This window comes from Falco peregrinus, chromosome 4 (genome assembly GCF_023634155.1).
Source record: "Falco peregrinus isolate bFalPer1 chromosome 4, bFalPer1.pri, whole genome shotgun sequence".
Classification (NCBI taxonomy): domain Eukaryota; kingdom Metazoa; phylum Chordata; class Aves; order Falconiformes; family Falconidae; genus Falco; species Falco peregrinus.
In genome coordinates, this window is record NC_073724.1 from 66,389,414 (window position 1) to 66,403,766 (window position 14,353).

The window sequence follows — 14,353 nt, forward strand, 5'->3', positions numbered from 1 at the left end:
AAAAAGCAAACTGCCCCTGGCCGAAGAGGCTCGGGACCCGCTCCTGGGCTAGGACCAGGACAAAGGACACCCCGCCTGGGCACAAACATCTGCCGGGCGACTGTCAAGAGCCGAGAGTCGGCGAGCAGCGTGGGGGTCCCCGCCTGCGCCTGCAGCGCCGGCCCCAGCCCCCCGCCGCCGCTCCCCCCTGCCGCAGCCCCGGCTCATCCTCCGCCGCCTCGGGGCAGCGGGAGGCGCAGGGGGACGGGGGAGGCGAGGACAAGGAGAAGGAGGAGGAGGAGGAGGGGAGCTGCCTCCCCCTGCGGCATGCACCAGTAACCGCCCGGGTCGGGGGCGGGGAGCGGCCGCAGCCCCGCCACCCCTCCGCGCCCGGCGGCGGGGAGCCGCGCACCGCCGGGCCGGGCCGGGCCGCCGCGGAGCTGCAGCCTGAGGTGAGCGGGGGGCTCGCCCCGCGCCCCGGGGCCGGGCAGCCGCTGGGGCGCGGGGGGTGAGGGGAGGGAACCGCGCGGCGGGGCCTCTCCTCAGGGGAAGGCGGCAGGGAGCGGGAGGGAGCGGGGCGGGAGCCTGAGGTTTCGGCTGGGAGATGGAGCCCAGCTTGGGCCTCCCGCAGGCCCGGCCCTGCTCGGGCGCCTCCCGCCGCACCCCGCCGTGCGCCCCGCTGCCCGCCCGCCGGGCCGGGGCCGGGCCTGGCCTGTGGGCACGGCCGGGGTGAAAAGCCGCTTCTCCCCTGTGCCGCCCACCCCGGGGGAGGGGGTGTCTGGGGGAGCCAGGCCTCCTCCGCCGTCCGCCACCCTACGGCGGTGCCACCCCCAGCGGAGGGGGCCCGGCGGGTGGGTGATAGCCCTGACCTGCATGGGCACAGCTCCAATGATGGAGTAAATCTGACAGAAAGAAAGATGGAAAAGGTCTGTCTCAGCCTGTACGTACTGTTTCTGCCTCCATGGATGTACCTGGGCAGCTTGTGCCTCCCCGCAGCTTCGTGATGCATCGCTGTGAGGTCACGTTCAGTTAAAGCGAGTTTAGCTGCAGCAGCATGAAACTCCATATGTATATTCCTGACTAAACACGTTGGCCGAGGAGAATAAGCATGGCCACGGGTTTGGTTTAACTTTGCAGTCTTTAATTTTTTTTTTTATTAAATCCATGCATCTGTGAGTTAAAGACCCTTGTTGCATGTGTGCTTTTTCAGGCTCCTTCTGCTTGACACAGAAATTGGTAGTTTGCATGTTTTCTTATGTGAAGAAGTTTCTCCTATGTCAAATAGATAGAGCATGTGCTAGGCTCAGATCTTTGGGAGATAAATTCTGTTATGTACAGCTTAACAGTTCCTTTGCCTAGGAAAAATATCCAAATACAAGTTTTCAAGGTGCTTTAAGGAATTTGAGGCATGAACATTTTGGACAGTAGTGGGTAGTTGAGCATTTTTTAAAAATCTAGCTGCTTACAAATAGAAGCGTATTTATACACTGTAAATGGAAGTGATTCTGCAGTGTACTAGAAATAGCTTTAAAGGAGATTAGCAGTATATTTTCTTACTACTTAGGGAGTCAGAGCAGTGCAAAGTTCAGCAGTAAACCAGGCAGATCTATATGTGATATAAATAAAAAATGTTAAATAGATTTCTTTAAAGGTAGGAATTGCTGGAGGCCCTGTTCATGGACAACGGGGTGGCAAAAATGTCATCCTTGCAGGAGAAGATGGCAATGTTATGAACACCACACAGTATCTTTCTAAATTAAAAAAAAAGTGGTGAGTGCTGGAAGAATGTGAATGAGGGATGTATGGAACCTCCGGCATTGCAGTAAAGCGTAGCCAGTAGACTTGAGGTTAAAGGTCCAAAAAGGAAGTTGTAGTGCTAAGTATTTTGGAAGATTGCCTTCCAGGGTGGCTTGAGCCAACAGGCAGGAGGGCCCACAGTACTGCGTTCATGTTTTTAACTTCCCAGTTCCAATGTCCATACATTGAAATTAATTTTGTAGATTAATGAAGCCTTGTGCTGGGCCTAGATATGTTCTTGGAAAGGTTGATTTCAAGCTTTTTATAAAAATGGGGAAGAGAGAAGGGTGTAACTTTTCAGTATGCGGATAAAACAAGAGAGAAGTCCTCCTGGTTCTCTGTGGGTATGAAAAGAAATCTCCTCCTTCTTTGCCTTTGTGCAGGGGTAGATGTCAGTGTGAAGAATGGGAGAGGCTGATAAAGAGTTGGACCCTGGGTTGCTGAAGTGAGTGTCTGACCGTCACTGAGACTGATCTGGGTCTAGGTTTTGGTAGCTGAGCACTGGAGCAAATGTGTGGGTCTGTACTGTGAAGCAGAGGTGTATCCCATGGTCGTGGTTCTGGGATGCATGCTGGGTGTGTTGACTGCAAGGAAGACACTTCTGCTGCAGGTGTTCAGTACCAGACCCTCATTTTTCCCAGGCAGAAGTCCATCTTTTTGGAGTGTGAGTTTGCTGTGTGCCCAGGTTTCCTTTAGGAGGAATGGCGATGCTCAGCCTGCTCACCTCCTGAGGCCGAGCCAGAGTGTTGCCAATGTCCATATGGAGAGCAGAGTTCATGGAGGGGCACCACAGAGCAGCTGTCCCTGTGCTTCAGGTGCTTCAAACACAGCATAACCAGCCGGTCAAAAGAGGCGACCGTCCTGCTGTATTCAGCGCTGGCGCAGCCTCACCTTGAGTAGTGTCTGCAGTCCTGGGCCCCACAACTGAAGCAGGATGTTCATGTGAATGTGTCCAGAGGAGGGCAACAAAGCTGGTGCCAGGGCTGGAAGGCATGTCCTGTCAGGAGCAGCTGAGGACTTTGGGATTGTCTAGTTTGGAGAGGAGGAGGCCAAGTGGCAACCTCGTTGCTCTCTGCAGGTTCCCAGGAGGGGAAGTGGGGAGGGAGATGATGATCTCTTCTCCCTGGGATCCAGTGGTAAGACGTGTGGGAAGGGTTCAAATCTGCACCAGGGGAGGTTTAGACTGGACATCAGGAAGCATTTCTTTACCAAGAGGGTGGTCGATCACTGGAACAGGCCTCCTCGAGAGGTGGTCGATGCCCCAAGCCAGTCAGTGTTCATGAGGCATTTGGACAATGCCCTTAATGACATGCTTTCACTTTCAGTCAGCCCTGAATCGGTCAGGCAGCTGGACTAGATGATCGCTGTACATCCAACTGAAATAGTCTGTTCTGTTCTATTCTGTTCAATCTATATCTGCTAAGATAGGGGAATTAAATTAGTCCAGGTGTATTTTTTTTTATATCAATTCTTATATGTGGGAAAAGCAAACAAGATTTTTGGTACAACCAATATAAAAACCTAGATAAACCTAAGAGCTTGTAATTTGTGAGACCTTGCATCAGTGCATGTAACGGCATTGTTGGTATTTGCATAGAAGTAGATGTATGTTGTGGTTAATGGTAGACATGTGACCATTTATATTGGAAAGGGTAATGTTAAAAGTGCAGATGAGACATGAGGTTCATTGCACGTTCCTAGGAGGTGAATGGAGGAAAATGTTAAGGGGAAGTCTGAGGGATGGGGAGAAGCTGAAAGGGGCAGAGGAGGGCTAGCAAGATGGTTAGGGTTACAGCACTACTTCTGCAAGAAGAGGTTGAGGGAGCTGGGCTTGTTTAGTGTGGGGAAGAGAAGGCAAAGGGGGCACTCTAATAGTGGCCTACAGTTACTTAAGAATAGTTGCAAAAATATCAGAACCATGTTTTTCTTGGTAGTAGCAGATTCTCAATGAGATACTAGGGAAAATGTTTTCACGAAGAAGAGAGCACAGCCATACACCAGGTTGCCCAGAGAGGTCATGGACCATTCATTCATCTTAAATGCCAAACGTGATGTGAACTAGTGTTGGTGACAGCCCTGCATTGAAAGTTGGACTAGGTGATGATCACCAGAGATCCCTTGTGAACAACATTTATGTGACTCAGTGAACCATGATGTAGAGGAACCTGTGGAACGGAGTGTATGATTAAGTATACGTCGTGTGAATGTATGATTAAGTATACGTCGTGTGAATGTATGATTAAGTATATGTTGTGTGAATGTTCTTGGAGAGGTACGTATCTAGGAGGGACTAGGGGGATGAGAAACTAGAGCATGTGTGGAAGGAACTGAAAAGTCAGGTAGGTATAAACATGGAATGTGACAGTAAGGCCGAGGTAGCATAGGGGACTGAAATATTAAGAAGTGTTAACAGGAACAGCAGGCTTTTGGAGGACAGTAGTAAGGATGAGCAAGGCTATAGGGTAATTTTGTGTGATGCAGGAGAGGGATGCTCCTGCCTGGGGACAGTGTTTGAAGTGACTGAGCAGGAGCAGGAAATGGGAACACTAAGCTGGGGCATACTGGGAATTGTGGTGAGACAGGGATATAGGCAGCAGGTGTTGGTTGCCTTGAAGAAAATTATTTGAGCATGGATGATGAAGTAGGCAATATACACAACCCACCAGGTGCTTCTTGGGGATGAAGTGTTTGGGATTGGTAGCATGAGGCAGGAATGATGGGCCTATGTGGTGAGGCTGTAGGGTTATGTGGTTGCAAGAGGAGGTCTGGTGGTACCAGGCAGAGGTGTGCTGGTGTGACGAGTGAGGAGAGCATGTGGAAGCAGCATGCAAAAGGTGTGTGACTGTGTTAGGGTGAGGGAGGTGCATGGAAGCACCTGGCAGGAGGCTGCTGTGCAGGCATTGGGAGGGTATGGAACTGCACTGAAGAGACTGCATGGAGCTACCAGCTGAGGCACATGAGAGTGCAGCAGCGTGAAGTCGATGTAGAGAGAAATGGCATACGTACCATGTGCTGATGGTGGGCAGGTGACAGGTGTCACCCCTTCGGGGAGGTGAGTAGGTGAGGCTGGAGAAGGGCATAGGACGGCACAGGGGTGGAGGCGTGTAACGTTGTCATAGAGTGTGAAAAGTTTATGAGTCAGGAGCAGCAGGGAGGAGGGACAGGGTGGTGGGTGGGGTGGCACGTCGATGCAGTGAAGTGAAATGTGTCTGTAGGGCGCCACGTAAGGGCTTCCTAGAAGTGAAAGGAATGTGGAGAGAGAAAACACGTGCTGTGTAGCTGTGGTAAGGGTCCGTGCAGGTAACGGTGTGGCTGAGGATACGTATGTGTTGGGTGTGAGTAGTGCGTGAAGATGGCACGCACGCGGGGTGTGCAGGGCAGGAGCAGTGCGGGGACCCGCGGGAGCAGGGTGGCGGCACGGCGCTGCCAGGAGAGCGCGCTGGCACCGCGGGATGGAGCGGGACGGGACGGGGAAGGGGACGGGGTTTGTGCCGGTCGCGGAGCCGAGCCCCCGCGGCGGGGCGGAGGGCGGCGGGGCGGGGGGCGGCGTGCCGGGCCCGGGGCGGGCGGGAGGCGGTGCGGCCGGGCCTGACTCCCGCCTCCCACCCGCGCAGGCCGAGGCTGCTATAGCGACGCGGAGGACGCCGGCGCCGAGCGGAGCCCGAGGGACGGAGCTCGGCCATGGTGAGCGCCGGGAGGGCGGGCGGGGGGCGGGGTGGGGTGGGTGCCGGCCCGGGCTGAGCCGTGTCTCTCTCCCCGCAGCCCTTCACCGAGCGCGCCTACTACCCGCCGGCGGCGGGGGGAGCCGGGGGCGGCGCGGGGCAGGCGCCGTTTCCCGCCTTCCAGTTCCGCGGCCGCCATGAGAGCCCGGACTGGCGGCGGCTGAGCGCCGTGGACGTGGGCCGGGTGTCGCGGGAGGGGGACGTGGCGGCCCTGCAGGAGCACCTGGAGCACGTCACCTTCTGCAGCGCCGAGCGGGAGCGCTGTCCCCACTGCCAGGGCCCCGCCGACCCGCTGCTGCTGAAGCTGCTGCGCCTGTCCCAGCTGTGCACCGAGTACCTGCTGCACTCCCAGGAGTACCTCAGCGCCCAGCTCGGCAGCCTGGAGCAGGCCCTGCGAGCGGCGCAGGCCCAGCGCGACCAGCTGGGCAAGGAGGTGGCCCATCACTCGCAGGAGATCAAGGGGCTCAAGGAGGAGTGCCGGCGGAGGAAGAAGATGATCAGCACCCAGCAGATGATGCTGGAGGCCCGAGCCAGCTACCACCAGGTGAGAGGAGAGGCCCTGGCAGCCCCGGCACACCCACACCTTGCCAGCTCCGAGCCGGTCTGGGGACAGGTGGCAGAACAGACCCGCTCTGCTGCGGTGCGGTCACCTGCGGGGTGGAAGGCTGGAGCTGAGGGACCGGTGACCTTAGGAAAAGGGAGTAGGGTGCTTCGCTTCCCGTCTGTGTTTCACAGACATTTGGGAGAGTGCCACATCATATTAACAAATCCTCTTTTTACTAATAATTGCTTTTTATTTTTGGATTCGCTTTTGATGCATCTGAAGTGTCACAAACACACGCATACAAAACCTGTGATAAATATGCTACTGCTTTCTGTTGCTGTCTTTCCTTGTCAATCAACGACTTGGTCAGAAAACACACAGGGCAAGCACATCAAAACTTTCCTGCAGTAATGTTCTCCAGGCACCAAGTTTCTGCTTGTGTGCATGACTCAGAAGTGACTCAGGCATGATGTTAAAGAGCCCCAGTGAGGTAGCTCATCTTTAACTCCACAACAATCTGTTCCTTAAGGTTCTTCCTTAAGAGCCTTAGTACGTTGCTGTTCTGACTCTGTGTCACGGCACTCATTTTTTGAGGGAGAGGTTTTTGTGTTCTGGGTGTAATAGTATGATTTAAATATTTTTCAGCTTCAGCATTTTTCAGCAGGTTTCAGGAATGCAGATTGCATCTTCAGTTGTAGTCTGAAGTCTGGAGAGTACACTGGACACAGACTTGACATGATTTCAGGCTAGCTCTTTGTACCTATGTTTGCAGTTATAGTTTTCTTTTTATTTTTTTTTTTAATTCTTGGGATACTAGCAATCCTGATTGTTGAAATTCTCCTTAACAGTGGAATAGTTGCAGTACAGAACCAATGCAAGTTTTCTTAAGAACGTACAATCTTATCCCATGGTATGATACCAATTTCAGCAGGCTGGCAAAGTTTAGTTTTTTAAGACATCAGCTAAGTTGATTCAAGTGTTTCTGTAAGGGAAAAAATACTTCATGCTCCAAGAGCAGAGCTATACATATGGTAGATTTCATGGGAACCTTGTTTCAGTGCATTTGAGTGTTAGTCTTAAGGCCAAGCTGCTGATGTGGTATAATTTTAAAAAGCCTTTAGGCAACTTAAAGAACAGTTTGTCCTGTGTTGCAAAAGAAAACTATTTGCATGCATCATTTTATGTGTAAACCTAAATAATTCTCAGACTGTGATTGTCAGCTAGGTATTACCAAATACTACTGTAAAATGGTACTAGTGCCTACAGGTCATAAATTTAATACTTGCTGGTCAATACCTTCATCAGAGTAATACAAATTTAATTTTATACAATCATTTTTCACTTTTTTGATACTTTGTTCAGAAACTTTATATCCTCATTCATGATGTAGGTTGAAAGCGCACATTGTGTCTAACACTGTGAAAAGTAGTTGCAAGAATAATGTTACATAATTCAAAACCTAAATATTCCCTGTGTTAGTCCTGTCTCCTGCAGTAAGAGCTTTCTTTCACTACTAACAAGTCAAACTGACGTGAAGTTTGTGCTTGAATGGATAACATTATTTCACAGCCAATTTAATTCCATAAATCATGTGCAATCTGTTGCACTGTAAGCTCCCTCTTGGTTGGCAGTAATGCTTTGCTGCCATACTATATCTCTACTTTGGTTTTATGTTAGCACCTTTTTTTATGTTTGTACAACAAAATTCGTCTCAATAATTAATGGCTTTAGTGTTTGCTCAAAGATGTATTTAATAGGATACCTGACTCTCAGTGGCAGTATTTTAAATATTAGATGAAGTCTGGGAATTTGATTACGGTGAGAAGATCTTGAATCTGTTAAGTCAATCTCTTACAGTCATATCACACTGATAAGGGAAGAGGACTCAGCTGAGTATTTGTGGTTTGTTAAAATATATTTATGGGGAAAAAAAGTATGAGAGAGATGAAGAGCAGTGCTGCCTAAAGCGATTAGGGGTTCTGATTCGTAATCATACCAGTATGTTGTAAAATCTGTAGGTGTAGCTTCTGTCCTTGTACTACCCATCTCTTTTTACTATTCTGAACATTAGTGGAATGTACTTTGAACATGAAAAAATTGCCTGAAAATATGATTTTAAATTGAAAATCAAAACTAATAAGTAAATTATAGGCATGGTAATTGAAATGGCTTTACGCTTTGGAAGGATGCTAGGTAGCATACTAATGTGTGTATGTACTTCTTGCAAAATTGTGTACTGTTACCTTATTCTGATTGAAATGTCTGTGCTTTTTACATATCTATGGTCTTTCTAATACTGTCATCTTACAACTGACATTTATTGTTTCTTCCTAGCTGTGTGGTGCTGTCCTTTCCTGTGATACAAGAATCTTAATACCTGACCTACTAGTTGGCTGGAGTCAGTGTGTATTTTGCTGAATAGTGTTGTCTTACTTTTCCCTTACAGTTCTCTACCTACCTATATTCATCTCTAATCTGTGGTTTATATCTGAATTTGAACTTGCTTGGCTGGAGTCTTTTGTTCAGAGTTTGTACACTGCCTAGCACAATGAGATTCTTGCCCGTGACCATCACTGAAAGACCTTACATAACACAAATATATTAATAACTTAGCAGAAATCTGGTATCATGAAAATTTTAGTCATTATTCTTGTGAGATGGAATTTATTAAAGTTACCTTCTTTTGAGGTATGGATAAGATGTAACCTGTTAAAAACCGTAACAACTATACTTACCAAACAGATGTTACTAATAATAACTAAAATATTTTTATCTGGTTTTTGTAGTGTCAGTTTTGTGAAAAGGCTTTTATGAACTATTCCTTTTTACAAAGTCACATGCAAAGGCGTCATCCAGAAGAATCTCAGATGGGTATGTACTTTAATGTTATAAAAAATATTAAGGTAAACAGTTTAGAAAAGTGTAAATATAGTGAGAATGTGCAGTCCATGATTTTGTGTAACTGGGAAGAATGATTTTCATGTTCCATTTTTAAGTGGCAGATACCAATTTGTGTGAATGCAAGGAACACTGACTGACAAAATGTATTGGGCACCCTATATTTCAGTCTCTGGAAGATAATTAACAAAAAATTGTATGCCATATTTACAGTACCTTTTCAAACTAGTGATCCCGCTGAGTACTTTAGTCTGTAGCAGAGTTCTGAGCACAGTTTCTCTTTAGGCATGCATGTTAGGAAGGTGTGGGTTAAATGAACAAGTTGTGCTAAGGAAAATTCATTTTGTGGGTATGTATGAATTACCAGTACAGAAATAATCCAGCTCACCTGAAATCAGTTTGAATAGAATTAGGCTTTCCTGAACTAAATTGACTGTAAAATATAGTAAGAAAAATAAACTGTCAAGATTACTCTTGACTTCATGTATCTATCATAATCTTGCTATACCGTTAATTTACGTACTTTTGTCTCTCTTCATTGAAAAAGGTTTAGTTTGAAAAACAAGGCTCTCAAAATTTGTTTCACCCATCTCTTAAAGTCTCTCCTTCCTGTTAGGCTGCATGCTTGTGATTTATTGGTAAAGACTAACAAGTATTGACAAATGGCAGTGATAAGAAATGAGTCAGGTAAAAAGAGCATTTGGGAGGAGAAAGAGTGGGAAGAATCCAGCAAAGTCTGAACTGTAGCTTGTCAGGCAAATAAACAGCAGGAACAGTGAGAGGGGTCTGAGGAAGCATTCATATTTTGGAATAAGAAAGAAGCTCCTGTGCACTTTACAGTTGATTAAAATCATAGTGGAAGATGCTGCAGAAACAGCTAAACTAATCATGCAAAGAATTAGTCTGAAATGGCTGTATGAGGGAAATACTCCATGCAGTTATTTCTGAAATAATATTCTGCATTGTGCTCAGATTCCCAGGTGATGGGCTGGTAAATCCTTCGTAAATTGATAAAATGTTTCAACGTTAAAGATTGTTAGCATTTTTGCATATTTTAACGTGGGTTTTTTTACAGTGACATTCCCCTGACTCATTCCAGGTAAATAATGAGTTGTATTCCAAATGTACTCCTTACAAAAGTTATGTAGAATAAATTAAACCTAACAGAATTGCATAATGGAGTTTCACTTTGTCCTTCATACATCCTTTTTTGAGCCTGTGCTGCTTAGATTCATTTGAAATTAGATTATAGAATACTTTTTGTCGTAAATATTTCATAAACTATTTCACATGTCAGTAATACTGGTATTTTTCAGTCTTTGGGGATAAGTTAGCAGTCCAGAGAACATACGTATTTAAAAGTATCTTTAGAGAATCATTGTAGTGTGAGGGTAAGTGGTCTAAGAGAGTCACACTTCATGAAGATGTTACTGAAACACTATAGAAATGCATTTGCAGTAACTATCATATTTCCAGAAATTACAACAAATGTTTTTTCTGTCTGTGTTTGTTTCAAACAGAACAGAAGAGGCAAGCAAAGACGGACAAATTGCAGGATGAGATTGATAAATTGAAGGAACAGTTGCAGCTGACAAAGTCCCAGTTAGAGGCTGAACAACAGGCTAATATGGCCAGGTTTTCTAAGGTAATACGTGCTAAGTAATGTGAACGTCTCAAAAGAATTAGTACTTTGGAATGTGTTCCCTCTTTTGTAACTGGAATAGGACAAAAATGCATCTACAGCTTGCCTGTCCATCAGCGATGGTGCTTGGGCATTAGAGCATAGCGCTCCCTTGCCTCCCATAATACTGAACATCCACTTTCTCCTTACTTTTGTTTTAGACATAATTGAAAAGAATGCTTGAGATGACACTTTGTTAGCACTTGCCAGTCCATAAGATGTGGTCTGTTATTGAAGCAGATAAAATTGTGTCACTGTGGTGAAATACAAGCTATTTTTGACATAATGATATTTTGTGATGATTGTTTCTTAGATATGGCTATGATTTTACATGTGGCTTTATAAACTGAGTAGGATTTATTCTTTCCTGTGGAGGACTTTACTGTCTAACAGGAGTAAAGCAGTTCAAGGAAGAGAGACTGAGAAAAACCAAAACAGTCTAGGTCTTGCATGTTGGTCTTTAGGTGCTTAGGGTTTGGGCTGACCAGAGAGCAAAAGCAGAAAGTAGTCTTAACTGTTTCTATGTGAATAAAAAGACTTTAGAGCAGAATACTTTAAAAGCAGTAATCATCTGTTTGTAATCACATGGAAGGCTTTGTTTAGGATGATACTGAATCTTGTAAGTATGCTGTTTAATTTATTATTTTCTTTAAAGCTTGATAATTTCAGATAATCTCACAGTTTTCATTTCTGTTTAAGTAAATGCAATCAGATAATTATAGAAATAGGGATGGAAATTTTTTTAATAGGAGAGGGTCTTTGCACTTCAATTTGAGGAGCACATTTTTGGCATAAGGGACAAGATAGTTCACATGATTGAATTAAACACTGATCTTTATATTGCAGTTGCAGTTTGCTGTGTATCACATTGAAAAGCAGTGTTTTGTGCTTGTTAACATAACGTGTGACAACCTTCCTTCCTCCAATATTCAGAACTTATAAATGGCTTTCCTAGTGGAGTTGGAGGACCTTCAAACAAAACCAACCATTACCTTTTGGAAGAAACACTACATTTTGAATTTAAAGGGAATAAATAAAACATGGCTATCATTAATTTTCTTCCTTGTTTTCAGAGGAAAGACTGATCTTCTGTAAGACACAGTGTTTCTTTCCCTGAGCACAGCTTCAGACTTTCCTTTCTTCAGTCCTCTTGTTCCCCTTTTCTCAGGACCATTCAATTTCCTGGGTTTTTTTCCATTTTCAAAAGTAATGCATGACCAAATGAAGAGTGTGCGTAGAGTTTCACTTAGGAGTGCAAGCACTGGCAGAATAACGGGCTTTGGCCCTGCGTGAACATGTGCTAGGTATTGTACTCATTCATCTGTGCCTTATTTTTGGGAGTACATCTATAACATACTTCTTCTGCCCTTTAAGCATTATTTTTCCTACGAGATGGAACTTGGAGCAGTCATAACAGTGCAGTGTAGACTTTTTGTGCCTTAGGGGCCTATTTTGAAGTCACTTGTCGAAGCTGAGTCTCCTAACTACAAGGGGACTGCCTGAAATGTCCTGAAGCTGCAGCCTGCAGTGTTGCACAACAAGAAGCTTTCAAAGCTTCTGTGTTTTTCTGGGATGTCAGGGAAGATAGAAATGTGAAGCATGACTAGTTGCAGTTTGTCTGCCATGACTGACATCCACTGTCAATTCAGGTATTGTTATGTATTGGTATCTTTTGACTGAAAGAGTGGAAGATCTTTCGCCTGTGCTTTTTGTTAGGAGAACCACTGCTGTAGGGAACGTGGATAAAAACTGTCATGCTTCGCATTCTTGGTTCCTTCTGCTCCTTCGAGGTGAAATGATACGGAAGATCCCATTCTTTGTAAATGTACAATGATTGTTTGTTGTAGTTGGAGAACAAATTCAGAGTGAATGCTGTGGTGGAAAGAGGTAGGGGTTGCCTAAAAAGTGTCTATTCTGGGCGGTGAAATGCAGGACTTTCAACAAGTTGAGGACTACACAAAAATGACTGACTAGGTAATGGAATGGTAAAAGGAATTTTAACATAAAATCGAGTAAAAAAGATAATTCTAAATTCATCTACAAAATGACGCGTTCTGAGCTGAGTGTTATTACTGAAGAAGGGTGAGATCTTAAGGTTGTGATACATACTTCCAGGGAAGTGTAGACACTGGCTAGTAGCAGCCAGCAAAGAAAACCAAGTATTACAAATTATTCTGAAAAATCACTAAGCAAGCCACAGCCTAAATACTGTGTGTAGGTCTGGTCCCTTCATCTCAAAAAGGATGTGATAGAATTATTAAAGTTACGAAGATGGGCTACAGAGGTGATCAGTCATTATTTAGAATGACTGAGCATGCTAAGAATTGTCAGTCTGAAAAAGACAACAGCTTGGTGGAGATGGAGGGTGAGATAATGATGTCTGCGAAGTCATGAGTTTACATAGAGTGAATAGGTATCAATGATTCACTCTCTTTTTTCGGTTCAGGACTTAGCATCCATCAAATGAACCTAGCAGGAGCCAGATTCAGATGAGAAAAAAAGTACTTGGCTCTTCCTGCAGCTTGTGGAGCTCGCTGGCAAAAGATGTTGCAGTTGTTAAAAGCTGATGCAGCCACAAGGGATGACTGCAAAAGTATATGAGGATAAATGTATGGAAGGTTACTAAGTTTGCCAAACTATATCAGGCTGAGGAGGTCCTCTGAGCTGAAAACAGTTGGCAGCTTGGAGATTACAAAGGAGAACACACATGTTTGCTTGCCCTGATATTACCCTTTCTCACCTATGTGCTTATGGCCTCTGTGAGAAACAGGATGCTGAACTAGATGGATCTTTGATATGACCAAATAAGGTCATTCATGTGTTAGTCAATGAAAAATGATGAATGACCAAAACTTCTTGAGGTGTACTTGTTTTGCTAACAAAATGTATAGTTTGCTACTCACAGTTCTTCAGAAACTGGTGGGGTTTATGTTTTTTGATGTCATGGTATTTTCCATTGAAAGTGACTGCTTCCCACACATAGTTTGGGTACTAGAAGTACTATTGCATGTGGGGAAAAATAACAAATAAAGTTTTTAAAATAATTTCAGGAATGCGAACAGCAAAAATCAAAAGAAGAAGAAATTCTACAATCATTTCATAAATGGAAAGAGGATGAAAAAGAGAAATTAGCCGATAAAATAGAGAAAGTGAAAGAGATGTTTATGAAAGAACTTAAGGAGTTATCTTCAAGAAATTCAACATTAGAAAATGTAAGTGATTTATATTTTCCAACATTTTAAAGCATGAATCCCTTACAATATATGGCAGTGAACTTCACGTATTTGAAATGTGATGTAGTTATCGTAGAGGTTGTCTTACAAAACTCAAAAAATAATGGTTGAATGCTAGCCATAATTGTATCTTTTTATACTGGTACTTTATTAACATAATTTCAGTTCTTTTTTAATAGCATAGTCTTGGATGAATGAATTATGCATTCAGTAACTGTCTTTTTTTTTTTCTCCTTACTTCTCAACATTTGAATGCCTGTTTATAGATTAGTAGATACTGTTATTGCTGACTATTGGGTATCCTTATATTAATATTCTCATAACTGGCACGGAGGGGACTAACCTCTGCATTATAGTCCTGACAGTAGAACTGCATGTGTTTTCAATATGTGCTTTGGAAATGCTTTTCAGAGTTTTCACTAGAAAGAGAATTGTAAAAGTATAGGTGGGTCAGAAAACAAGTATGCACAGCATTACCAGAGCAGCTTATATTTTGTAG

At 44.7% G+C, this 14,353-nt stretch overlaps 1 protein-coding gene across 1 annotated transcript in view; it reads left to right on the forward strand.

Annotated features, from left to right (window-relative positions):
* Positions 1-317: 317 nt before the first annotated feature.
* Positions 318-14,353, forward strand: part of DZIP1 (DAZ interacting zinc finger protein 1) — a 40,631-nt gene continuing 26,595 nt past the window's right edge. Inside the window, exons 1-6 of the mRNA XM_055802774.1 lie at positions 318-431; positions 5,391-5,460; positions 5,539-6,042; positions 8,829-8,913; positions 10,461-10,585; positions 13,672-13,833. Of these exons, the coding sequence (XP_055658749.1) occupies positions 5,458-5,460; positions 5,539-6,042; positions 8,829-8,913; positions 10,461-10,585; positions 13,672-13,833 (879 nt within the window). The 5' untranslated portion in view covers positions 318-431; positions 5,391-5,457. The remainder of the gene's footprint in view (positions 432-5,390; positions 5,461-5,538; positions 6,043-8,828; positions 8,914-10,460; positions 10,586-13,671; positions 13,834-14,353) is intronic.